Source organism: Panthera leo, chromosome D1, assembly GCF_018350215.1.
Source record: "Panthera leo isolate Ple1 chromosome D1, P.leo_Ple1_pat1.1, whole genome shotgun sequence".
Lineage (NCBI taxonomy): Eukaryota > Metazoa > Chordata > Mammalia > Carnivora > Felidae > Panthera > Panthera leo.
Genome location: NC_056688.1, coordinates 61,780,953 through 61,807,410, shown reverse-complemented (window position 1 = coordinate 61,807,410; position 26,458 = coordinate 61,780,953). Strand labels below are relative to the sequence as shown.

Sequence of the window (26,458 nt, the reverse complement as noted above, 5' to 3'; positions counted from 1 at the left end):
AACTAGAAGGAATATACTGTTTGGGAGGGTAAGTGAGCTAATAAAGTGGCTTCTGGAAAAAGACTTTGGAAGAGGAGCTTTGTCTGAGCACCTGTGGGTGAATGAATGGAAAAAGAGCCATTCCATATATGCTTCCTTCTGACTTATAGCTTCCCTGGGGTAGAGGGGGGCACAGAGAATGTTGGCAAGATTGGGCTTGTTTGACACGAATAACTTCCTCTGGGACAGGTCATCAGGAAAAGCATATTCCAATGCTTTCATGTGCCTGGGATGTTGAGGAGACATTCCTCCCAGAGATGACTGTCAGAAGAGTGTGGTCTGTAATCAGATGAGTTTTGATTCAAATACTAGTTTTATTAACCAGATGGGTATCCTGGAGTAGGTCTGTTGACCTGTCAGAAGCCGGATTCCTTCATTTATCATATGGAAACATTAGCAAACCCACAGATGGCTAGGAAATCCATAGGCCAGCATAGGGCTGTCAGCAAATGCTTTAGTACCCAAAGGCTGGACCCTCACCCCCACCTATCTGAAATCTCTGGGGAACTGATGATTGCTTCTCACAGGCCTCATTCATACCCTGCAGGGACAGAGCCAGGTGGAACCAGGAGATGGAAATGGATCCTGTACTGGCTGCTCTCAACCAGACTGTGCTCATCTCTGGGCCCGGTCCCTTTGTCCTGCTGGGGGTGCCAGGACTGGAGACCTTGCATGCCTGGCTTGCGGTGCCTGTATGTCTGCTGTACATGGCTGCTTTGGCAGGGAATGTCCTTCTACTGGGGCTGGTGGCAGCTGATAAGACACTTCAGGCACCCATGTACCAGCTGCTGGGGCTTCTGGCAGCTGCTGACTTGGTTCTGGCCACATCCACGGTACCCAAAGCTCTGGCTGTGCTGTGGGGCCTGTCAGCAGAGATCTCTTTCGCGGCCTGCCTAGCTCAGCTCTTTGTTACCCATGTGGCCTTCATTGCTGAATCTTCAGTGCTCCTGGCCAAGGCCGTGGACCGCTATGTGGCCATCTGTCAGCCTCTGCGCTATGGGGCATTGCTGACACAGCGTGTGGTGGGTGGAGTGGCGGTGGCTGCCGTGACCCGTGGTGCCTGTGTCATGGCACCCCCTGTGGCCCTGCTCCAAAGACTACCTTACTGTGGGCAGCGGGAGCTCCCCCACACCTACTGTGAACACATGGGTGTGGCTCGGCTGGCATGTGGTGACACGCGCCCCAACGTTTGGTACGGACTAGCCACCACACTTCTATCCCCAGCACTGGACTTCGGGCTCATCGCCACTTCCTATGCCTTCATTCTCCGTGCTGTCTGTCGCCTGCCGTCCCACGGTGCCCGCTGCAAAGCCTTGGGTACGTGTGGGGCCCATGCCAGTGTCATCACTCTCTTCTACACACCCGCTCTCTTCTCTTTCCTGGCCCACCTTTTCGGCCGCCATACGGTGCCCGGCCACATCCACATCCTACTGGCTAACCTGTATATGGTGGTGCCCCCTGCCCTGAACCCTGTGGTCTATGGAGTACGTACCCAACAGATCGCTCAGAGGCTCAGGCACTTGCTTCGATTGTGCTGGGTCGGAGCCGTAAGGGGTGTGAGCCCTGAGAGGGCCTCCCATAGCAGTGAATGAGCACATGTTTTCTGCAGCTTGTGCGTCAGATGGCCAAGTAGTGCTACAGCAATCCTTGGAGCAGAGCTCTGACCAGGGCATCTTCATCATCTGCCGATAGGTGGCGCTATGGTCACCCCAGCCCTGTTCCCATCTCGTGGACAGAATGCGAACTGAACACATCTCGCCACAGGGGTCTACCGTGTCTATAGACTTTTCCTGCTCTTTCTAACTCTGTATTGATCTCCACAGTTGCATCTCACACACATAGAACAGACTGGGCCTGGACTGTGGCAAACAGGGAGGCCCAGGATGCAGCCTGGTCATCAAGATCTCATCTTTCCCCATCACTCTGACCAGCCAGGGCCAGATTACTGAAAGGTTGCTCTGAGTGGGGCCTTTTGTATAGCGCATGACGCTAAGTAGGAACTCCATGTTTGCTGAAGGAATGAAGACAGGAGGGCCTGAGGAAATGGCGCAATATGAATAAAAGAGCACACAGCTCTGGAAATTGATGTGCTTTCTGACCTGGAGACTAACACCTAAATCTTGAGAGAGCTGCTGGTTCTGGGAGGGAAGGCAGTGGACTACCCCATGCTGCCCACCTAAGCTCTTTCTCCTGTCTGCTCATGTGCCGAGCCTTCCTCTGCTCTCCCGGCTAGATCCCCTCACTAGTTTTCATTGGCAGAATATAGGAAGATGACCCCAGCACTAGTTGTCGTGATTCAGGCTCTGTGTTCTTTCATACTTCCTCCTTTCCATCCCTTTTTCCATAACGTTCTAGTAACACCCACCTGCGCAGTGATTCGGGATAGGTTTTCTGCTCCAGGTAGCTTAGGGTTCCCAACTCATTCCTCTCATACCTCCCTAACCTCTGTGGCTCCTCTGGGACAGAGGCTAGGCCACAGGAGCTGATGGAGAATGGATCCCAGGCCGTGAGCAGGGAGTCAGAAGGTGAAAATCTGTAAAGCAAGATGAAGGTATGGTCTCTCATCAAGGGTTGCCCAAGAGAGTCCAAGGCATTTCTTCCTGGAGTCATCCATTCACTTAAGCTCTCTCATCCTTTCTCTAGGAGGAAAAGTAGAGACTTCATATGCCTTTCTCTTGTGTGTATTATGTGCTGGGCAAAGGGCTATAAAGGACGGGATGCATTAGCAAATGGCCTTTATGCTGAATGTCTATGATATCTGAATTGGGGTTGCAATGACAAGTAGGAAAATAATAAGGGATACAAATTTCTCAATGGGAAAATGCAGTCTTCATAGGAAATCTGACATCCTCTTAGGTATTTGGGGGTTTGAGACTCACCACTGCCTGGGAAGTTCTCAGTAGACATAGTGGAAGAGAAAGGGGTAATTTCTGGTGGCCAGCCCTAGGAACACTGAGCTATGACTCAGGACCAACTCTTCCTTTTCTTTAGGGTACCCCAGGTACCAGGCCCAGAGGACCAGAGGCTTGACAAGAAGATATTGGGAGGGGGCTCTCTTGAAGGACAGGGAGTGGAGGCTGCTGACATCCGGAGCTTGAATTAGCAGATACATTTGAATACTAGTTGGGTGGGATGGAAACATATAGAGTGCTCAGAACAGTGAGGAGGACAGACTTCTAGGTGTGAGGGAAGGCACAGAGCAGAGCAGCCAGCACTGTGCTGCTGAAGCAATCCCCCCAGATTCACAGCTTGGCCTGCATCCAAGGTCACTTAATTAAATAAATGGCTTCTGTCCTGGAGATGGAGCAGGTAGGGTTACATTTTCCTCTAGAGTATTCCTCCCTTAAAGTTGAGGGAAAGACCATAGTCCCTCCTGAAAGAGACCCATCCCAAGGCCCCTTCAGTGTGTCTCAGGTTAGTCTTAATCTATGTGGACAGGAGGGCCCAGCAGATGGAGGACAGATCTCAGCTTGAGAACACGACGATAAAGATCTTGTTTGTGTAAAAAAGTCACTTCCAGCCCTTCTCTGGAAGCACAAACACACTTTCAGCCTTTCTCTGGAAGAACAGCCCTCTCCTCCCATGCCCCGCCCTGTCCCTTTCCAACCCCCCTCACACCCTCAGACCTTTCAGATGATGAAATCCTTATCTCTCCTACTGAGACCATTCACATGGACAAGAGATAAAAGCCTAGGGGAACTCATAGGTCTTGCTCCCCTCCTGCAGCAGATGCAACATGCAGTCTTCCTTGGCTCTCCTGATAACCATCCTACTGCTGCCTCTGGCACTCCCAGGACGGGCTCAGGTACAGGCAGAGGATGGAGGGATCTCAAGTGGGTGAAGAGATGGTTCTGGGTTTTGGACTGGCTTCCCTCACCGCTCTGATCTATTTCAAGAAGCCCCAGGTTCTGAGAGAGAGTGAAGGTGGAGTGACCCAGGGATGTCTGAAAGGAGGATGTGATGCCCAATATGCTCTGATTGTTGCTGGGCTTGGGTAGGCATAGGGTGACAGAGGGAAAACAAGGATGAACTCTGGGCTGTACATCCTGCTCTTTTATGAGGCATCATTACCTGCAGAAATATGCCACCCTTTTCTTGTATGAAGGACGCTGGAACTAAGGAAGGACAACCTGGGCTATTGTAAGCATGCACCCTTTGTGTCATGATCCCCAAAAGCTAAACCACTGGGCTGGAGTTGCAGACTGAAGACACAGCCAAATTAACTCCCAGAGCCACAGAAGATATGTGTGGGACTATTCAGAGAAGGACAGTGGCCACACATCTTGATTCTTGAAAAATCTATAAGGAAACCCTAGATGGTTCTTTTTTTTTTTTTTTTTAATGTATTCTGAGAACCTCTGGTTTTTCAACTACAAAATAAAGAATTCAAGTCATACCCTCCTGTGTTCTTGGGAATGCTAAATATCAGTCCAGACTTTGGTGCCTCATGGTGCTGTTAATATTCATTCCCTTCTTTGACAATTTGGAACTCTCTGTTCCTGCTGTCTTCAAGACAAAGTGAACTTGTGGGAATCTACTTATGTCCAGAGTAGAGGTACTGCGGCCACCAAGCTAGTCCCTGAACATTTCTTTTCAGATCATCTTTCCTCTTTTCCACAGAGCCTCAGAGAAGAGTCTACTCCCAGTTCTGTGAACTGCAGCCAGACCCAGTCAGTGCATGAGGTAGGGTGAGGATGGTTCCACCAGTAGGAGCTGGAAGGAGACTATATTTCAGCTCTGGGAAATCAAGGGAAGGGTCAGTAAAACTCATGGCAGAAGGAGACTTAGACAGTCATGAACACCCTCCTGTGCAAAGAGAGCTCTTCTCAGACTCTCCAGAGTAGGGTCAGCTCTTCTGCTTCATGTTCCCAAACCGTGCACTGTGATCCAATGTATTTCATTATGCTTAACCTGCCTGTGATCTTGCTTTTGCAGCTGGTGCCAGGCTCTATGGGCAAGGATGGCCTGTGCCATTGTGTGGTTCACCTGGCCAATGACCTCATTCCCCTGAAGAAGCTGGAGCAGCTACAGAGTACAGCCCAGGAGCTCATGGACAAGTATGATCAGGAGCTCTTGAGGGTGAGTGCTGGAGCTGCGGGTTGAGGCTGGGAGTTACATGAACACATTCTCTCCTGCATCCAGCATGAGGATGAGCTGGGCCCGTAGAGAAATTCCTGGAGAAAGCATAGCCCTTATCTTTGAGATGAATCCTGAGTGTGAAGGAAAACATTAGGTATTGTCCTTGGGATTCTCAGAGGCCATCACCATACAGAGAGGTTTGTGGAGGATGTGCTTTCCTACATTAACAGGCCAATTTGTGGGTATAAGTGCAGTGGGAGATGGGAAGAGGTTAGAGAAGAAGAAGGAAGTGGAATGGCCAGTGGAAAGGAGACAGAAAAGAGCTTGAATTGAGCTAAAATAGGGGCAATATCTGGAGAGACTTGTGGACCAGGCTAGTGAGCTTGGAATTGATGCTGTCAGTAGAGTGAGGAGTGAATGGAAATGTGGCATCCAGCATGTGATGTGGGCAGTTGCTTTTTGTAATGGGCACTCGGGGAAGGTTGATGAGAGAGGGCCTGAAAGCTAGCTGTCTGTGTCCATTCATTCACTCACCAAGACACTCCTGAGAATGTGGCTGTAACCAGGAAAGGAGAGAGAGAACCTGGGTATACAGAGGAGAGAGTCATTTTTTTCTGTAGGAAAGAGGGACACAATGTCCTCAGCTATGAAATGGAAATAACACTAATGCTCACCTCAAGAGCTGTTTTTGTTTTTGTTGTTGTTTTTGTTTGTTTGTTTTTTACTTACATCCAAATTATTTTATTTATTTATTTATTTATTTTATTTTTCAATATATTAAATTTATTGTCAAATTGGTTTCCATACAACACCCAGTGCTCATCCCAAAAGGTTCCCTCCTCAATACCCATCACCCACCCTCCCCTTCCTCCCACTCCCCATCAACCCTCAGTTTGTTCTCAGTTACTTACATCCAAATTAGTTAACATATAATATAATAATGATGATTTCAGGAATAGAATTTAGTGATTCATCACTTACATATAACACCCAGTGTTCATCCCAACAAGTGCCCTCCTAATTCCTGTCACCCATTTAGCCTTTCCCCCCACACAAAACCCCTCCAGCAACCCTCAGTTTGTTTTCTGTATTTAAGAGTCTTTTTGGTTTGTTTCTCTCTCTGTTTTTATCTTTTTTCTTCCCTTCTCTTTGTTCATCTCTTGTTTTTTAAATTTCACATATGAGTGAAATAATATATTTGTCTTTCTCTGCTGATTTATTTCACTTAGCATAATACATTCTAGTTCCATACACACTGTTGCAAATGGCGAGATTTCATTCTTTTTGATCACCAAGTAAAATTCCATTGTATATATATACCATATCTTCTTCATCCATTCATCAGTTGATGGACATTTGGGCTCATTCCATACTTTGGCTATTGTCGATAGTGCTGCTATAAACATTGGGGTGCATATACTCCTTCAAATTAGCACTCCTGTATCCTTTGGATAGATACCTAGTAGCGCAATTGCTGGGTTGTAAGGGAGTTCTATTTTTAATTTTTTGAGGAACCTCCACACTGTTCTCTAGAGTGGCCTCACCAGTTTGCATTCCCACCAGCAGTGCAAAAGGGTTCCTCTTTTTCTGCATCCTCGCCAACATCCATTGTTGGCTGAGCTATTAATTTTAGCCATTCTGACGGGTGTGAGGTAGTATCTCATTGTGGTTTTGATTTATATTTCCCTGTTGATGAGTGATGTTGAGCATCTTTTCACGTGTCTGTTAGCCATCTGGTTGTCTTCTTTGGAAAAGTGTCTTTTCATGTCTTTTGCCCATTTCTTCACTGTGTTATTTATTTCTGGGGTGTTGAATTTAGTAAGTTCTTTGTAGATGTTGGGTGCTAACCCTTTATCTGATATGTCATTTGTAAATATCTTCTCCCATTCTGTCAGTTACTTCTAGTTTTGTTGATTCCTTCACCATGCAAAAGCTTTTTATCTTGATGAGGACTCAATAGTTCATTTTTGCTTTTGTTTCCCTGGCCTCTGGAGACATGCTGAGTAAGAAGTTGCTGTGGCTGAGGTCAAAGAAGTTGTTGCCTGATTTCTTCTCTAGGATTTTGATGGCTCCTTGTCTTAAGTTTAGGTCTTTCATCCATTTTGAGTTTGTTTTCGTGTATGGTGTAAGAAAGTGGTCCAGGTTCATTCTTCTGCATGTTGCTGTCCAGTTTTCCCAACCATTTGCTGAAGAGACTGTGTTTTCTCCATTGGATATTCTTTCCTGCTTTGTCAAAGATTAGTTGGCCATATGTTTGTGGATCCATTTCTGGGTTCTCTATTCTGTTCCATTGATCTATGTGTCTGTTTTTGTGCCAGTACCATAACGTCTTGATGATTGTAGCTTCATAATACCACTTGAAGTCCAGAATTGTAATGTCTCCAGCTTTAGTTTTCTTCTTCAGGATTGCTTTGGCTATTTGGGGTCTTTTCTGGTTCCATACAAATTTTAGGATTGTTTGTTCTAGCTCTGTGAAGACTGCTGGTGTTATTTTGAAAAGGATTGCATTGAATATGTAGATTCCTCTGAGTAGTATCGATATTTTCACAATATTTGTTCTTTCAATCCATGAGCATGGAGTGTTTTTCCAGTTTTTTGTGTCTTCTTCAATTTCTTTCATAAGCTTTCTATAGTTTTCAGTGTAGATTTTCACTTCCTTAGTTAAGTTTATTCCTAGGTATTTTATAGTTTTTGGTGCAATTATAAATGGAATTGATACATTTATTTCTCTTTCTGCTGCTTCATTATTGGTGAATAGAAATGCAACTGATTTCCGTGCATTGATTTTATATCCTGCGACTTTGCAGAATTAATGGATCAGTTCTAGTAGTTTTTTGGTGGAGTCTTTTGGGTTTTTCATATGGAGTATTATGTCATTTGTGAACAGTGTAAGTTTGACTTCCTCCTTGCTGATTTGGATGCCTTTTATTTCTTTGTGTTTTCTGATTACTGAGGCTAGGACTTCTAACACTATGTTGAATAACAGTGGTGAGAGTGGACATCCTTATTGTGCTCCTGACATTAGTGGGAAAACTATGTTTTTCCCCATTGAGGATGATATTAACTGTGGGTTTTTCATATATGGCCTTTATGATCTTGAGGTATGATCTTTTTACCCCAACTTTCTTCAGGGTTTTTATAAAGAAAGGGTGTTGTATTTTATCAAATGCTTTCTCTGCATCTATTGAAAGGATAATGTGGCTCTTATCCTTTCTTCTATGTGAAAGTATAATGTGATGTATAATATTGATTGATTTGTGGATATTGAGCCAGCCCTACATCAAGGAATAAATCTCACTTGATCGTGTTGAATAGTTCTTTTAACATATTGTTGGATTCGGTTTGCTACTATCTTGTTGAGAATTTATGCATCCATGTTCATCAGGGAAATTGGTCTATAGTTCTCCTTTTTAGTGGGTCTTTGTCTGGTTTTGGAATCAAGGTAATGTTAGCCTCATAAATGAATTTGGAAGTTTTTCTTCCATTCTATTTTTTGGAACAGCTTCACAAGAATAGGTATTAACTCTTGCTTCAATGTTTGGTAGAATTCCCCTGGAAAACTATCTGGCCCTGGACTCTTGTTTGTTGGGAGATTTTTGATTACTGGTTTAATTTTTTTACTGTTATGGGTCTGTTCAAATTTTCTATTTCTTCCTGTTTCAGTTTTGGTAGTGTATATGTTTCTAGGAATTTGTCCATTGCTTCCAGATTGCCCAATTCATTGGCATATAATTGCTCATAATATTCTCTTATTATAGTTTGTATTTCTGTGGTGTTGGTTGTGATCTCTCATCTTTCATTTGTTATTTTATTTATATGGGTCCTGTGCTTTTTCTTTTTGATCAATCTGAGTAGGAGGTTATTAATTTTTTAAATTCTTTTGTTAATTCTTTCAGCTCCTGGTTTCGTTGATCTGTTCTACTTTTTTTTTTTTAATTTTAGTATCATTGATTTCTGCTCTAATCTTTAGTATTTCCTTTATTCTGCTGTTTTTGCTGTTCTTTTTCTAGCTTTTTTAGGTGTAAGGTTAGGTTATGTATTTGAGACCATTCTTCCTTTAGGAAGGCCTAGATTGCTACATACTTCCCTCTTATGACCAGCTTTGCTGCATCTTAGAGATTATGGACTGTTGTGTTTACATTTTCATCGGCTTCCATGAACTTTTTAATTTCCTCTTTAAATTCCTGCTTGACCCATTCATTTTTTAGTAGGATGTTCTTTAATCTCCAAATATTCATGGTCTTTCCAAGTTTTTTCTTGTGGTTCATTTTGAGCTTCATATCATTGTGGCCTGAAAATATGCAAGGTATGATCTTGATCTTTTTTACTTCTTGAGGGCTGATTTGTGACCCAGTATGTGATCTATTCTGGAGAATGTTCCATGGGCACTTGAGAAGAATGTGTATTCTGCTGCTTTAGGATGAAATGTTCTGAATATATCTGTTAAGTCCATTTAGTCCAGTATGTCATTCAAAGCCATTGTTTCCTTGTTGATTTTCTGCCTATGTGATCTGTCCATTGTTGTAAGTGAGGTGTTGAGGTCCCCTACAATTACAGTATTATTATCAATGAGTTTCTTTATGTTTGTAATTAATTGATTTATATATTTGGGTGTTCTACATTGGGGCCATAAATATTTACAATTGTTAGATCTTCTTGGTGGTTAGACCCCTTAATTATGATATAATGCCCTTCTTCATCACTTGTTACAGTCTTTATTTTAAAATCTAGTTTGTTGGATATAAGTATGGCTACTCCAGCTTTCTTCTGATGACCATGAGCATGACAGATGGTTCTCCATCCCCTCACTTTCAATCTGCAGGTGTCTTTAGGTCTAAATTGAGTCTCTCATAAGCAGCATATAGATGGGTCTAGTTTTCTTATCCATTCTGATAGCCTATGTCTTTTTTTACATTTTACTTTTAATTTTTAAAAATTTACATCCAAATTAGTCAGCATACAGTGCAATAATGATTTCAGGAGTATATTCCTTAGTGTCTCTTACCCATTCAGCCCATCCCCCCTCCCACAGCCCCTCCAGTAACCCTCAGTTTGTTCTCCATATTTTTGAGTCTCTTCTGTTTTGTCCCCCTCCTTGTTTTTATATTATTTTTGTTTCCCTTGCCTTGTGTTCATCTGTTTTGTCTCTTAAAGTCCTCATGTGACTGAAGTCATATGATTTTTGTCTTTCTCTGACTAATTTCACTTAGCATAATACCCTCCAGTTCCATGCATGTAGTTGCAAATGGCAAGATTTCATTCTTTTTGATTGCCGAGGAATACCCCATTGTGTGTGTGTGTGTGTGTGTATACCACAATTTTTAATCCATTCATCCATTGATGGACATTTGGGCTCTTTCCATACTTTGGCTATTGTTGATAGTGCTGCCATAAACATGGGGATGCATTGTCCCTTCGAAACAGCACACCCGTATCCTGTAAATAAATACCTAGTAGTGCAATTGCTGGGTCATAGGGTAGTTCTATTTTTAGTTTTCTGAGGAACTTCCATACTATTTTCCAGCGTGGCTGCACCAGCTTGCATTCCCACAACAATGTAAAAGAGATCCTCTTTCTCTGCATCCTCGCCAATGTCTGTTGTTGCCTGAGTTGTTAATGTTAGCCATTCTGACCCGCGTAAGGTGGTATCTCATTGTGGTTTTGATTTGTATTTCCCTGATGATGAGTGATGTTGAGCATTTTTTCATGTGTTGGTTGGCCATCTGGATGTCTTCTTTGGAGAAGTGTCTATTCATGTCTTTTGCCCATTTCTTCACTGGATTTTTTGTTTTTTGGGTGTTGAGTTTGATAAGTTCTTTATAGATTTTGGATACTAATCCTTTACCTGATATGTCATTTGCAAATATCTTCTCCGATTCTGTCGGTTGCCTTTTAGTTTTTCTGATTGTTTCCTTCAATGTGCAGAAGCTTTTTATTTTGATGAGGTCCCAGTAGTTCATTTTTGCTTTTGTTTCCCTTGCCTCTGGAGATGTGTTGAGTAAGAAGTTGCTGTGGCCAAGATCAAAGAGGTTTTTGCCTGCTTTCTTCTTGAGGATTTGGATGGCTTCCTGTCTTATATTGAGGTCTTTCATCCATTTTGAGTTTATTTTTGTGTATGGTGTAAGAAAGTGGTCCAGGTTCATTCTTCCAGTACCACTTGCTGAAGAGACTGTCTTTATTCCATTGGATATTTTTTCCTGCGTTGTCAAAGATTAGGTGGCCATATGTTTGTGGGTCCATTTCTGGGTTCCCTATTTTGTTCCATTGATCTGAGTATCTGTTCTTGTGCCAGTACCATACTGTCTTGATGATTACAGCTTTGTAGTATAGCTTGAAGTCCGGGATTGTGATGCCTCCTGCTTTGGTTTTCTTTTTCAAGATTGCTTTGGCTCCGATAGCGTATGCCTTTTGATTGGAGCACTTAGTCCAGTGACAATTAGAGTGAGTACTGAAAGATATGAATTTAGTGTTATGTGTAGAGTTGGTGATGTTCAATGGTCCTTTCTAGTCTTTGTTGCTTTGGGTCTTTTTTGTTTTGTTTTGTTTTGTCTTTTCTCCACTCAGAGAGTCCATCTTAAAATTTCTTGCAGGGCTGTTTAGTGGCCACGAATTTCTTTAGTGTTTGTTTGTCTCAGAAACTATATTTCCTTCTATTTTGAATGACAGCCTTGCAGAATAAAGAATTCTTGGCTTCATATTTTTTTGATTTAGCATGTAGAATATATCCTGCCACTCCTTTCTGGCCTAACAAGTTTCTGTGGATAGGTCTACTGTGAAACTTATCTGTCTTTCCTTGCAGTTTAAGGATTTTTTTCCTTTGCTGCTTTTATAATTCTTTCCTTGTCTGTGTTTTGTGAATTTCACTATGATATGCCTTGTTGATGGTCAGTTTTTATTTAATCTGATGGGAGTTCTCTAGGTTTCTTGGATTTTGATGTCTGTGTCCTTTCACAGATTAGGAAAGTTTTCCAGTATAATTTGCTCACATTAACCTTCTTCCTCCTTTTCTGTCTATTCATCTTCTGGGACTCCTGTGATTCAGATTTTATTCCTTAACAGGTGACTGAGTTCTCTAAGTCTTGTGTCATGCTCTTTTGCCTTTGTTTCTCTTCTTTTCTGCTTCATTATTCTCCAGAATTTTATCTTCTATATCGCTGATTCATTGTTTTGTTTCATCCATCCTTGCCATTGTGACATCTATTCGAGATTGCATCTCAGTTATAGCATGTTTAATTCAGCCTGAGTAGATTTTACTTCTTTTATCTCTGCAGAAAGGGATTCTCTGGTGTCTTCTATGCTCTTTCAACCCCAGATGGTATTTTTATTATCATGTTTCTAAATTCTAGTTCAGACATCTTACTTATATTTGTGTTGATTAAGTCCATTGGTGTTATTTTTCGTGTTCTTTCTTTTGGCATGAATTCCTTCATTTTTGTCATTTTGGAGGAAGAAAAAATTAATAAAATAAAAAATAAAAATTGAAAAATTAAATACACAATAAAAAATCAAATAAAAGAACTAGATCCTAGGGGTGTTTCAGTCTGATTGTTGAAAGAATGGAGAAAAAAGGGAAAAGAGAGAAGAAAAGTGTAAGAAAAAAATTTAAAAATTAAAAAATATTTATAGAATAAAATAAAATAAAGAAAATGAAATACAATAAAAAATTTAAATAAAAATAAAATAAAGTAAAAAACTATAAATAAAATTTTCACTTTCTGTACCCAACAAAGAAAAGAAAGAAAAAAGAAAACAACTTAAGCAAAAACAGAAGCAAAGAAAGTGAACAAATAAATGAACCAGCAAACACAATGAAACCCCAATGAAGTTACATCTAGTTTCCCTTAGAACTTAAACTAAGCACTCTAGTGGCTCCATGGTGTAATGGCTCCATTATCCACTAGGTGACGCTGCTTATCTTACTGGGGTGGATCATTGTGCATGTGTAGGATAGGTGGAAATGGCTTCACCCAACTCCCTAGTCTGTGGCACAGGAAATTCCCTCTCTCACTGACCCATGATAAAGCATCCCTCCTTTGTCTCAGGACTTCATTCACTCTTGTCTCTACCCTGTCTGTGTCCAAGCCATCTGCCTGCCAGATGGCACCTTCCTCCAGAGTTTTACTTCAGATGGGGTTGTTTCAAAATACAACACTTCAGAGACCCCTTCACTTGGTCCCACTGATTCTCTGTAGGAGGGTCTTGCTGAGCAATGGCTGGGTGCCAGCTAGCCCCAGAAAATGTTTGTGTGATCCTGCAGCAGCAGAGGTTCAGAGATGGTGACAAATCACAGCACACAGCCGGCTCCAGGTTTCACCATACTCTGGGGTCTTTGTCCCAATACCCTCAAATGTGGCTCCTCTCCAGGGTCCCCTGGGACCTTTGCTGTGGGGAGGCCATTTGGCCTCTACCAAATGCTCTCCAAGCAGGGGAACTGCTTCTCCCCCTGTGGCACATGGACCCCTCAGACCCCACTGCTTGCTCCTGGGAATTTGCCCAGCTTCCTCATCAGAGCGCCACCAGGTACTGAGCTCCAGAACTTCAGACTCAGCAATCCACTGTTTGTAGAATCCTGGTGGTATTGAAACCCTCTCTTTTCTCCCCATCAATGGTTTTGGGGAACAGGTTTCTTGTTAAGTCCCCTGCAAATGTTTTCACTCTTTCTTTCTCTTTCTCTCCAGCTACTTTTGCAGGGAATGCTTTCTTGCACCATGCCAATGTTTTGCACTCTCTCCCTTTCTCTTTTTCTCTCTGTCTTCTCTCTGCAAAAATGGCTCCCTACCCCCCAAGGCTTTTCTTCCCCAAGTTCACCTCTCCACACCGTGTACCTGGCAAGTTCTGTGACTTAAGTTATGCAGGTGGTTGCATTAATCCTCAGATCAACTTCCTAGGTGTTCAAAATGGTTTGGTGCTGATCTAGCTGCGTTTCAGGGATGAGATAAGCTCAGGGTCTTCATGCTGCTCCACCATTTTAACTTCTCTCAAGGGCTGTTAATGGAACAAAATAAAATGACAGATCCAAGACAGTATTTTTTAGGCTACGTGGCACTGAGGGCATGCAAATAAAAGAAAAGAGTCATGGATGTTGAGGTTTGGGGGAACTGCCTGTCCATGCCTCCAGACCCAGGTCAGTGAGTACACATGCACCACTGAAGGTCAGGATAACCAGGTCTTGGAAATGAACGGTGCCCTGAAGTCCAGGATTCCCACTATCCTTGCTTCCTCCTAGGAGGCCCCAATCTACAACCTGCTGTGCCTGCAGCTGGAGAGACCACAGGAGTTGGTGACCTGGCTTATGGCCAAGGGAGGACTTAGTGAGGCTGAGAGCCTCCTCTCTTAATTCCAGAGCCATATACATGGATAGATTAGAGAATACCTCTGCCTCCATAGTCTCCTGTCTTACTTAATTTCATAAATTTGATGATTTACCAAATCACTTATTTCTGGGGGAAAAAAAGACACAGAGTTGAGCAATATGGAAGGCTGACATCAGTTCTTAAGAACAGTCTGTGACCCATATCCTTGGCATCTCATTTCCACAGGTGGCTAATGCCAGCCTCATACTCAAGCTTCTGGCTGACTCAGACCAGCACGATCTCTGTGCTCTTCGTCAGGAGGTGGATAGTCTCAAGGACCAGCTAAGGGAGTGTGAGAGGGAGAAGGAAGAAGTGGCTTCTGGACACTCTGGTCCACCGCTGCCCCCCGGTGAGGCCTCAGACTGAATTTCTGAAAATTTCTTCTCCCCAAAGATGGTTTGGGAATGCAGCGTTGGTTACGGCGTACTGAGGGGTGGGCAGTGAATGTCTTGATGTAGAATAAATCTTTCATTTCCTTGTTTGGTGCATCATTAAGTAATGCAGACAGAGATAGGTATAGTCTCACATATAGGCATCCTAGTAAACATAGATATATATAAATACACCTAAAATCAGACATATACACTAACCTCTATTTGTGCAAAGTCAAGCCTGCTTATACACCTATGCATGTCTTCAGATGTACGGACGCTGAAACACACACATAGCTATTACACTTTCATAGCCCTCTCCCTGTGGGTTTTGTGCTTCACTCCTAGTTTCTACCTTGCCTGCTCTCTTCTCCAGGCTCTTGTGACCATGGAGGCCTCCAGAAAGTCAGCAGACCCTTTGTGGTGCAACTCAATTGGAGAGGCTTTGCACACAAGGCAGGTACCTGGGGTCGAGACTCAGCACCCAGTCCAGACTCTTCCCTCTACTGGGTGGCCCCTATGACTACAGACAGCAGGTAAGTTCAGGATGGTTTCTCTTTTGTACCCAGGTTCATTCAAAATGTTTGCTACCCTACCCTAACAGGTTTCTTTATGGCCCCAGCACAACTTCCTCTCTCTGTTTTAGGTATGCCCCTGGACAAACTTAACCTAGGTCTGACAGGTCACCTTCTAGGGCTCCTCTCATGATTAAGAATGCCACAGATGGCTGTGAGCTCCTTCTTGAACCTGCTGTCTGAAATTTCTAAACCCATTGTAATCCAAACTGGTTCTATTGGTAGTCTGATCTTATCTCAAGAACAAACTGTTCTCTACCTGGGCTTCAGAATCCTAGGTTCTTCTCAGAAGAAATTTAGAGGATGAACTTGACTTTACTTGGGACTTGGACTCAGACAGGGTTGAGTTTGAATCTGACTACTGCCACATAAGATAAGTGAACTTGGAGAAGTACATGAATGTCTCAGACCCATTCTAGCCATCTGGAAAGTGAGGATAGTTAAATTAGAGAATATCACATGAGATTTTATTAAAAAAAGTGTGGACAGCATTGTCGGTGTTGATAAATGTTTGTTTGTTTGTTTTAGATGAAAGGATAGCTAATTGAATCAAGGAGTAAATGAATGAGCCCTTAAATAAACTGGCAGCCTGGTTAGGAAGCTAGATGCAACTCACAGGCAGGGTGTTTAAAGGTAGTCTATATAGGAATATGGCAAAGATCCAACTGAGTGGGACACCACAGGAGGGAAGGATGAACGTGGCTTAAACCTGTCATTGAAGAGCTCAGTGGAAGCTCATCTCAGAAAGATTAGTGTTACTGATAATATTGCTCCCAATTCCTATAGGCATTTATAGCATATGAAGCACATTTATGTGTCTTTGCTTTTTAAATCTTCTCCAAATCTCTGTGGTAAAGGAAGACTTACTGACCAAGGCCAAGCAGTGACAACACTCATCATTCAGGAATTATTTATTTATTTATTTGTAAAAGTTTATTTATTTATTTTGAGAGATGGAGAGAGACTGTGTGCAAGCAGGGAAGGGGCAGAGAGAGAAGGAGACAGAGAATCCCAAGCAGGCTCTGAGCTGTCAACGCAGAGCCTGATGTAGGGCTCAAACTCACAAACCATGAGAAAATGACCTGAGCTTAGATCAAGAGTCAGACACTTAACTGACTGACCCACTCAGGCACCTCATTCATGGATAATTTAAAGGAGTTTCCAAAGTGACCTCAGTGAACATAAATCTCTCCAAATCCAGCTCCAGAACTATGACCTACCAGAGGACATTGTCTCAGGGATGGGTGGAGGGGGCATCCATAAGGAAGAGCATTCATAAAGAAGAAAAGAATAATAACCATCACTTGTTGATTGCTTACTTTGAGATAAATATTCTACTAATTGTTTTATTTGCATTATTTCGGTCAGTCCCGACAATCAATGAGATAGAATCTTTTGTTTTTTTTTTTGTTTTTGTTTTTGTTTTTTTTTTTTTAATATATGAAATTTACTGTCAAATTGGTTTCCATACAACACCCAGTGCTCATCCCAAAAGGTGCCCTCCTCAATACCCATCACCCACCCTGCCCTCCCTCCCACCCACCATCAACCCTCAGTTTGTTCTCAGTTTTTAACAGTCTCTTATGCTTTGGCTCTCTCCCACTCTAACCTCTTTTTTTTTTTTTTTTTTCCCTTCCCCTCCCCCATGGGTTTCTTTTTTTTTTTTTTTTAATATATGAAATTTACTGTCAAATTGGTTTCCATACAACACCCAGTGCTCATCCCAAAAGGTGCCCTCCTCAATACCCATCACCCACCCTGCCCTCCCTCCCACCCCCCATCAACCCTCAGTTTGTTCTCAGTTTTTTTTTTTTTCTTTTTTTTTTTCTTTTTTCTTTTTTTATTTTTTATTTTTTTTATTTTTTAATATATGAAATTTACTGTCAAATTGGTTTCCATACAACACCCAGTGCTCATCCCAAAAGGTGCCCTCCTCAATACCCATCACCCACCCTGCCCTCCCTCCCACCCCCCATCAACCCTCAGTTTGTTCTCAGTTTTTTAACAGTCTCTAATGCTTTGGCTCTCTCCCACTCTAACCTCTTTTTTTTTTTTTTTTTTTTTTTTCCTTCCCCTCCCCCATGGGTTTCTGTTATGTTTCTCAGGATCCACATAAGAGTGAAACCATATGGTATCTGTCTTTCTCTGTATGGCTTATTTCACTTAGCATCACACTCTCCAGTTCCATCCATGTTGCTACAAAAGGCCATATTTCATTTTTTCTCATTGCCACGTAGTATTCCATTGTGTATATAAACCACAATTTCTTTATCCATTCATCAGTTGATGGACATTTAGGCTCTTTCCATAATTTGGCTATTGTTGAGAGTGCCGCTATAAACATTGGGGTACAGGTGCCCCTATGCATCAGTACTCCTGTATCCCTTGGGTAAATTCCTAGCAGTGCTATTGCTGGGTCATAGGGTAGGTCTATTTTTAATTTTCTGAGGAACCTCCACACTGCTTTCCAGAGCGGCTGCACCAATTTGCATTCCCACCAACAGTGCAAGAGGGTTCCTGTTTCTCCACATCCTCTCCAGCATCTATAGTCTCCTGATTTCTTCATTTTGGCCACTCTGACTGGCGTGAGGTGGTATCTGAGTGTGGTTTTGATTTGTATTTCCCTGATAAGGAGCGACGTTGAACATCTTTTCATGTGCCTGTTGGCCATCCGGATGTCTTCTTTAGAGAAGTGTCTATTCATGTTTTGTGCCCATTTCTTCACTGGGTTATTTGTTTTTCGGGTGTGGAGTTTGATGAGCTCTTTATAGATTTTGGATACTAGCCCTTTGTCCGATGTGTCATTTGCAAATATCTTTTCCCATTCCGTTGGTTGCCTTTTAGTTTTGTTGGTTGTTTCCTTTGCTGTGCAGAAGCTTTTTATCTTCATAAGGTCCCAGTAATTCACTTTTGCTTTTAATTCCCTTGCCTTTGGGGATGTGCCGAGTAAGAGATTGCTACGGCTGAGGTCAGAGAGGTCTTTTCCTGCTTTCTCCTCTAAGGTTTTGATGGTTTCCTGTCTCACATTCAGGTCCTTTATCCATTTTGAGTTTATTTTTGTGAATGGTGTGAGAAAGTGGTCTAGTTTCAACCTTCTGCATGTTGCTGTCCAGTTCTCCCAGCACCATTTGTGAAAGAGACTGTCTTTTTTCCATTGGATGTTCTTTCCTGCTTTGTCAAAGATGAGTTGGCCATACGTTTGTGGGTCTAGTTCTGGGGTTTCTATTCTATTCCATTGGTCTATGTGTCTGTTTTTATGCCAATACCATGCTGTCTTGATGATGACAGCTTTGTAGTAGAGGCTAAAGTCTGGGATTGTGATGCCTCCTGCTTTGGTCTTCTTCAAAATTACTTTGGCTATTCGGGGCCTTTTGTGGTTCCATATGAATTTTAGGATTGCTTGTTCTAGTTTCGAGAAGAATGCTGGTGCCATTTTGATTGGGATTGCATTGAATGTGTAGATAGCTTTGGGTAGTATTGACATTTTGACAATATTTATTCTTCCAATCCATGAGCAGGGAATGTCTTTCCATTTCTTTATATCTTCTTCAATTACCTGCATAAGCTTTCTATAGTTTTCAGCATACAGATCTTTTACATCTTTGGTTAGATTTATTCCTAGGTATTTTATGCTTCTTGGTGCAATTGTGAATGGGATCAGTTTCTTCATTTGTCTTTCTGTTGCTTCATTGTTAGTGTATAAGAATGCAACTGATTTCTGCACATTGATTTTGTATCCTGCAACTTTGCTGAATTCATGTATCAGTTCTAGCAGACTTTTGGTGGAGTCTATCGGATTTTCCATGTATAATATCATGTCATCTGCAAAAAGCGAAAGCTTGACTTCATCTTTGCCAATTTGGATGCCTTTGATTTCCTTTTGTTGTCTGATTGCTGATGCTAGAACTTCCAGCACTATATTAAACAGCAGCGGTGACAGTGGGCATCCCTGTCGTGTTCCTGATCTCAGGGAAAAAGCTCTCAGTTTTTCCCCGTTGAGGATGATGTTAGCTGTGGGCTTTTCATAAATGGCCTTTATGATCTTTAAGTATGTTCCTTCTATCCCGACTTTCTCAAGGGTTTTTATTAAGAAAGGGTGCTGGATTTTGTCAAAGGCCTTTTCTGCATCGATTGACAGGATCATATGGTTCTTCTCTTTTTTTTTGTTAATGTGATGTATCACGTTGATCGATTTGCGAATGTTGAACCAGCCCTGCATCCCAGGAATGAATCCCACTTGATCATGGTGAATAATTCTTTTTATATGCTGTTGAATTCGATTTGCTAGTATCTTATTAAGAATTTTTGCATCAATATTCATCAGGGATATTGGCCTGTAGTTCTCTTTTTTTACTGGGTCTCTGTCTGGTTTAGGAATCAAAGTAATACTGGCTTCATAGAATGAGTCTGGAAGTTTTCCTTCCCTTTCTATTTCTTGGAATAGCTTGAGAAGGATAGGTATTATCTCTGCTTTAAACGTCTGGTAGAACTCCCCTGGGAAGCCATCTGGTCCTGGACTCTTATTTGTTGGGAGATTTTTGATAACCGATTCAATTTCTTCGCTGGTTATGGGTCTGTTCAAGCTTTCTATTTCCTCCTGATTGAGTTTCGAAGAGTGTGGGTGTTTAGAAATTTGTCCATTTCTTCCAGGTTGTCCAATTTGCTGGCATATAATTTTTCATAGTATTCCCTGATAATTGTTTGTATCTCTGAGGGATTGGTTGTAATCATTCCATTTTCATTCATGATTTTATCTATTTGGGTCATCTCCCTTTTCTTTTTGAGAAGCCTGGCTAGAGGTTTGTCAATTTTGTTTATTTTTTCAAAAAACCAACTCTTGGTTTCGTTGATCTGCTCTACAGTTTTTTTAGATTCTATATTGTTTATTTCTGCTCTGATCTTTATTATTTCTCTTCTTCTGCTGGGTTTAGGCTGCCTTTGCTGTTCTGCTTCTATTTCCTTTAGGTGTGCTGTTAGGTTTTGTATTTGGGATTTTTCTTGTTTCTTGGCATAGGCCTGGATTGCAATGTATTTTCCTCTCAGGACTGCCTTCGCTGCATCCCAAAGCGTTTGGATTGTTGTATTTTCATTTTCGTTTGTTTCCATATATATTTTAATTTCTTCTCTAATTGCCTGGTTGACCCACTCATTCGTTAGTAGGGTGTTCTTTAACCTCCATGCTTTTGGAGGTTTTCCAGACTTTTTCCTGTGGTTGATTTCAAGCTTCATAGCATTGTGGTCTGAAAGTATGCATGGTATAATTTCAATTCTTGTAAACTTATGAAGGGCTGTTTTGTGACCCAGTATATGATCTATCTTGGAGAATGTTCCATGTGCACTCGAGAAGAAAGTATATTCTGTTGCTTTGGGATGCAGAGTTCTAAATATATCTGTCAAGTCCATCTGATCCAATGTATCATTCAGGGCCCTTGTTTCTTTATTGACTGTGTGTCTAGATGATCTATCCATTTCTGTAAGTGGGGTGTTAAAGTCCCCTGCAATGACCACATTCTTATCAATAAGGTTGCTTATGTTTATGAGTAATTGTTTTATATATCTGGGGGCTCGGGTATTTGGCGCATAGACATTTATAGTAGTTAGCTCTTCCTGGTGGATAGACCCTGTGATTATTATATAATGCCCTTCTTCATCTCTTGTTACAGCCTTTAATTTAAAGTCTAGTTTGTCTGATATAAGTATGGCTACTCCAGCTTTCTTTTGGCTTCCAGGAGCATGATAAATAGTTCTCCATCCCCTCACTCTCAATCTAAAGGTGTCCTCAGATCTAAAATGAGTCTCTTGTAGACAGCAAATAGATGGGTCTTGTTTTTTTATCCATTCTGATACCCTATGTCTTTTAGTTGGCGCATTTAATCCATTTACATTCAGTGTTATTATAGAAAGATAAGGGTTTAGAGTCATTGTGATGTCTGTATGTTTTATGCTTGTAGTGATGTCTCTGGTATTTTGTCTCACAGGATCCCCCTTAGGATCTCTTGTAGGGCTGGTTTCGTGGTGACAAATTCCTTCAGTTTTTGTTTGTTTGGGAAGACCTTTATCTCTCCTTCTATTCTAAATGACAGACTTGCTGGATAAAGGATTCTCGGCTGCATATTTTTTCTGTTTAGCACACTGTAGATATCGTGCCAAGCCTTTCTGGCCTGCCAAGTTTCAAAGGAGAGATCAGTCATGAGTCTTATAGGTCTCCCTTTATATGTGAGGGCACGTTTATCCCTTGCTGCTTTCAGAATTTTCTCTTTATCCTTGTATTTTGCCAGTTTCACTATGATATGTCGTGCAGAAGATAGATTCAAGTTACGTCTGAAGGGAGTTCTCTGTGCCTCTTGGATTTCAATGTCTTTTTCCTTCCCCAGTTCAGGGAAGTTCTCAGCTATAATTTGTTCAAGTACCCCTTCAGCACCTTTCCCTCTCTCTTCCTCCTCTGGGATACCAATTATGCGTATATTATTTCTTTTTAGTGTATCACTTAGTTCTCTAATTTTCCCCTCATACTCCTGGATTTTTTTATCTCTCTTTCTTTCAGCTTCCTCTTTCTCCATAACTTTATCTTCTAGTTCACCTATTCTCTCCTCTGCCTCTTCAAGCCGAGCCATCGTGGTTTCCATTTTGTTCTGCATTTCGTTTAAAGCGTTTTTCAACTCCTCGTGACTGTTCCTTAGTCCCTCGATCTTTATGGCAAGAGATTCTCTGCTGTCCTGTATACTGTTTTCAAGCCCAGCGATTAATTTTATGACTATTATTCTAAATTCACTTTCTGTTATATTATTTAAATCCTTTTTGATCAGTTCATTAGCTGTTGTTATTTCCTGGAGATTCTTCTGAGGGGAATTCTTCCGTTTGGTCATTTTGGAGAGTCCCTGGCGTGGTGAGGACCTGCAGTGCACTTCCCCTGTGCTGTGGTGTATAACTGGAGTTAGTGGGCGGGGCCGCAGTCCGACCCGATGTCTGCCCCCAGCCCACTGCTGGGGCCACAGTCAGACTGGTGTGTGCCTTCTCTTCCCCTCTCCTAGGGGCGGGATTCACTGTGGGGTGGCGTGTCCCGTCTGGGCTACTTGCACACTGCCAGGCTTGTGTTGCTGGGGATCTGGCGTATTAGCTGGGGTGGGTAGGCAAGGTGCATGGGGGCTGGAGGGGCAGGCTTAGCTCGCTTCTCCTTAGGTGATCCACTCCAGGAGGAGCCCTGTGGCAGCGGGAGGGAGTCAGATCCGCTGCCGGAGGTTTGGCTCCGCAGAAGCACAGAGTTGGGTGTTTGCGCGGAGCGAGCAAGTTCCCTGGCAGGAACTGGTTCCCTTTGGGATTTTGGCTGGGGGATGGGCGGGGGAGATGGCGCTGGCGCCTTTGTTCCCCGCCAAGCTGAGCTCTGCCGTCGGGGGCTCAACAGCTCTCCCTCCCTTTGTCCTCCAGCCTTCCCGCTTTCCGAGCAGAGCTGTTAACTTATGACCTCCCAGACGCTAAGTCGCGCTTGCTGTCGGAACACAGTCTGTCCGGCCCCTCCGCTTTTGCCAGCCAGACTCGGGGGCTCTGCTTGGCCGGAGAGCCGCCCCTCCACCCCGGCTCCCTCCCGCCAGTCCGTGGAGCGCGCACCGCCTCGCCGCCCTTCCTACCCTCTTCCGTGGGCCTCTAGTCTGCGCTTGACTCCTGAGACTCCCTTCTGCTAATCCTCTGGAGGTTTTCTGGGTTCTTTAGGCAGGTGTAGGTGGAATCTAAGTGATTGGCCGGACGCGCTGTGAGCCCCGCGTCCTCCTACGCCGCCATCTTCCGGAACCTCTTTTGTTTTTCTTTTAATGGATTTTAATTATGAGCTGAGGGACTTTGAGCAAATTAGTCTTTCTGAGACCCAGTCTTCAAATCTGTGGGGATAAAACCTACTTTATGGTACTTTCACTATAATTAAATGAGGTAATGCACGCACAGTGTCCATGAGACATTGGTGCATTTGATGTTAATGTTATTGCTGTTACTGATTTTTTACAGTTATTTTTTGTCACAGTATGTTATAAGCAGAAGAGAGATTACCAATCAGTTTTGTATGATTCCAAAGTTCCAACTATTAATTTTAACACTAGCCTGCTCATTTTTATTAGCATTGTGAACCCTGATAATTCTGGTGTGGGGCTTGGCCTAGGTACTTTGACTACTACCAGATGTACAAGTCCTATGATGACCTGGTATTGATGAAGAACTATGAGAAGAGGTCATTTGGCTATGGTGATGGCAGTGGTAACACCGTGTACAAAAACTTCATGTACTTCAACTACTATGGCACACGTGACATTGCCAAGCTGAATCTTTCCTCCAACACCCTGGTGCTACGACGCCCATTGCCCAGCGCCACCTACAACAACCGCTTCTCCTATGTTGGTGTGCCCTGGAAAGATTTAGATTTTGCTGGTGATGAGAAGGGACTGTGGGTGCTCTATGCCACCGAGGAGAGCAAGGGAAACCTGCTTGTAAGCCGCCTCAATACCAGCACCTTAGAAGTGGAGAAAACCTGGCAAACCAACCAGTACAAGCCAGCCATGTCAGGAGCCTTCATGGCCTGTGGAGTGCTGTATGCCCTACGCCCACGGAGCACCCACCAGGAAGAGATCTTCTATGCTTTTGATACCAACACTGGGCGGGAGCGCCATCTCAGCATCCTGCTGGATAAGATGCTGGAAACACTGCATGGCATCAATTACTCCCCCTTGGATCACAAGCTCTATGTCTACAATGATGGCTATCTGATCAATTATGATCTCGGCTTCCAGATGCTGAAGCATAAGCCATCAAAACTGCCAGCTGAAAAGTTCTCTTGGTTTCCTATTGCACCAAAGTCTGTCAAACCCAACAAAACATCTAGTCCCTGAGACCCCTGGGGCAGAGTATTGGGAGAAGCATATATCCTCCTCCTCACCCTCCAGATGGATCACTCCCCACACCCCCCCCACAAATGGCCATCAGTCCTACTGATTGAGAAGTGTTGATTATATTTTTATGATTGATCATTCTTTATAGTTGACAATTCTGTATGACTAATGACTATCACATTAAAGTTCTTTTTAGTAATGGTCTAGGTGGATTTGATTGGGGTTTGATTGGGAAACAAGCACCAACCCTAACAAGACACCTCTTTTCTAGAAATCTACAATTCTAAGAGCTGCACTCTAATTTGTAAAACAAATCTCCTATTCTGTGCTTTGAAAACTGTGAATCCAACTGCTACAATTATAAACTTCTGTGAATTAGGCTTAGAATGGTAAGTCTTAGGTTGAGAGCATCTGGTACCAGTGCAGAAGACCCCAAACAGCTTGTCATTAGAATAGTATGTAGACGCCCCCTTTCTTTTTTTTTTAAGATTTTTTAAATATGAAATTTGTTGTCAAATTGGTTTCCATACAACACCCAGTGCTCATCCCAACAGGTGCTCTCCTCAATGCCCATCAGCCACTTTCCCCTCCCTCCCACCCCCATCAACCCTCAGTTTATTCTCAGTTTTTAAGAATCTCTTATAGTTTACCTCTTTCCCTCTCTGTAACTTTTTCCCCCTTCCCCTCTCCCATGGTCTTCTGTTAAGTTTCTCAGGATACACATAAGAGTGAAAACATATGGTATCTGTCTTTCTTTATATGACTTATTCCACTAAGAATAACACTCTCCAGTTCCATCCATGTTGCTACAAAAGAGGCCCCCTTTCTTATCCTCAACCTCTTGCAGGGTAGCTGGGGAGAAAAGTGCAGCATGTTGGTGTGAAAATCAATGTTTCACTGTCCTGAATCAAACTCACTCTGAGTGCAACTAGGAGAGGGGTTTAGGCTTGAGTTCCATTCTAGGAAGTGAGCAACTAATGGCTGAGCATCAGACACTCCACCTATTACTTATCTATCTGCATGGTTCACTTCCTTTCCATGCAATGGGATGGAATGTTCAAGATTTCAGACCCCAAAGTCTTCACAGTCACATGAAGGATACCAGAATACTTTATACACCCAGTCTCATGCTTATACTTCCCCATATGTATATACATTCGCAAATATACATCCAATCAGACATGTATACAATATTCCATCTACATAGACATAAATGTATATTTTAACATATCTATTAGAAAATTCATGTGCTACCCAAATAAAGATCAAGCACCATCCCCTACAGCTGCATGGAACTGAGAATCTGTTCTAGTTGCCCTGTTAGGAATTTCACTATGAATCACCACCCCCATCACCTCTTGATTTACAGGCATCTCTCCCCCTAATGCTTTGACACAAAGGTGGGCACCAAAGATTGGGCTAAGACATTGAAACAAATCTTTTTAAAAGTTCTGCTATAATGACATAGAAAAGACCATAGAAAAGACCAAGTGAGAGATGAATAAAAAATACTTTGCAAGGAAGGGCTAACTCACCTTTAATTTTAAATGGCCCTCAGAAAACCTCCCCAATGAGCCCCGCTCCTGCTTCTAGAATAGAAGAAATCTTTCCCCACGTGGGAGCACTCTCAATTAAGTGCAGAATCCCTAAGCCTAGAGACAGAGAAAAACATGACCTCCTCTACCCCTGTGAACTTTGTTCTTGCTCCATTTTTTTTGTAAGGCCTCACTTTTTCAAGATCACTAACAAAAGTGATAAGATCTTTCCTACAGGAAAGATTCCATTCTTACAGGTATGTAGTTTTATCTATGGCTTCAATAAACTCAACTTTCCATTATAACAAGCCTATCATCCCAACAGGAACCCCCACACAGGACCACAGAGAAACATATCCCACATAAGCAATCTGGTCTCCCCCCCTCCTTTTTTTAATAGTTCCACCCTAAGAACTTTGTCCCCTGTTGTCTGGAAAATGACCTTTTTAATTTTATTATGGAGACCCGGTGTCTCCCACCCCACAAATATGTCTTATTGCCCCAGCTAGTCCTTGGAAAGGCTGTGAGACTAGAGTTGACATCACAATATCCCTTTTTTTTGAGAGGTTGTGGTATCTGTGGGTGGGGCAAAAGGGAGGGGCATCCCTGGGTGGGGTCATCTTTACTTAGCCCACC

At 42.6% G+C, this 26,458-nt stretch overlaps 2 protein-coding genes across 2 annotated transcripts; both read left to right on the top strand.

Annotated features, from left to right (window-relative positions):
• The first annotated feature begins 611 nt into the window (after nt 1-611).
• LOC122201231 (olfactory receptor 52D1-like) lies at nt 612-1,631 on the top strand. The gene has a single exon (XM_042907148.1). The coding sequence runs from the start codon at nt 612-614 to the stop codon at nt 1,629-1,631; it is 1,020 nt and encodes a 339-aa protein (XP_042763082.1).
• Nucleotides 1,632-3,707: 2,076 nt separating this feature from the next.
• LOC122201230 (olfactomedin-4-like) lies at nt 3,708-24,287 on the top strand. Its single transcript, XM_042907147.1, has 5 exons — nt 3,708-3,844; nt 4,975-5,118; nt 14,658-14,820; nt 15,219-15,378; nt 23,564-24,287. The coding sequence occupies exons 1-5, from the start codon at nt 3,776-3,778 to the stop codon at nt 24,285-24,287; spliced, it is 1,260 nt and encodes a 419-aa protein (XP_042763081.1). The 5' UTR covers nt 3,708-3,775.
• Nucleotides 24,288-26,458: the final 2,171 nt, after the last annotated feature.

Excerpts from the sequence above, each read along its gene's own strand:
- LOC122201231 (XM_042907148.1), top strand. The coding sequence starts at position 612 with ATGGAAATGGATCCTGTACTGGCTGCTCTCAACCAGACTGTGCTCATC.
- LOC122201230 (XM_042907147.1), top strand. The coding sequence starts at position 3,776 with ATGCAGTCTTCCTTGGCTCTCCTGATAACCATCCTACTGCTGCCTCTG. Across the intron at positions 14,821-15,218 it reads TGGTCCACCGCTGCCCCCCG|GCTCTTGTGACCATGGAGGC; the intron begins GTGAGGCCTCAG and ends TCTCTTCTCCAG. Across the intron at positions 15,379-23,563 it reads CCTATGACTACAGACAGCAG|GTACTTTGACTACTACCAGA; the intron begins GTAAGTTCAGGA and ends GGCTTGGCCTAG.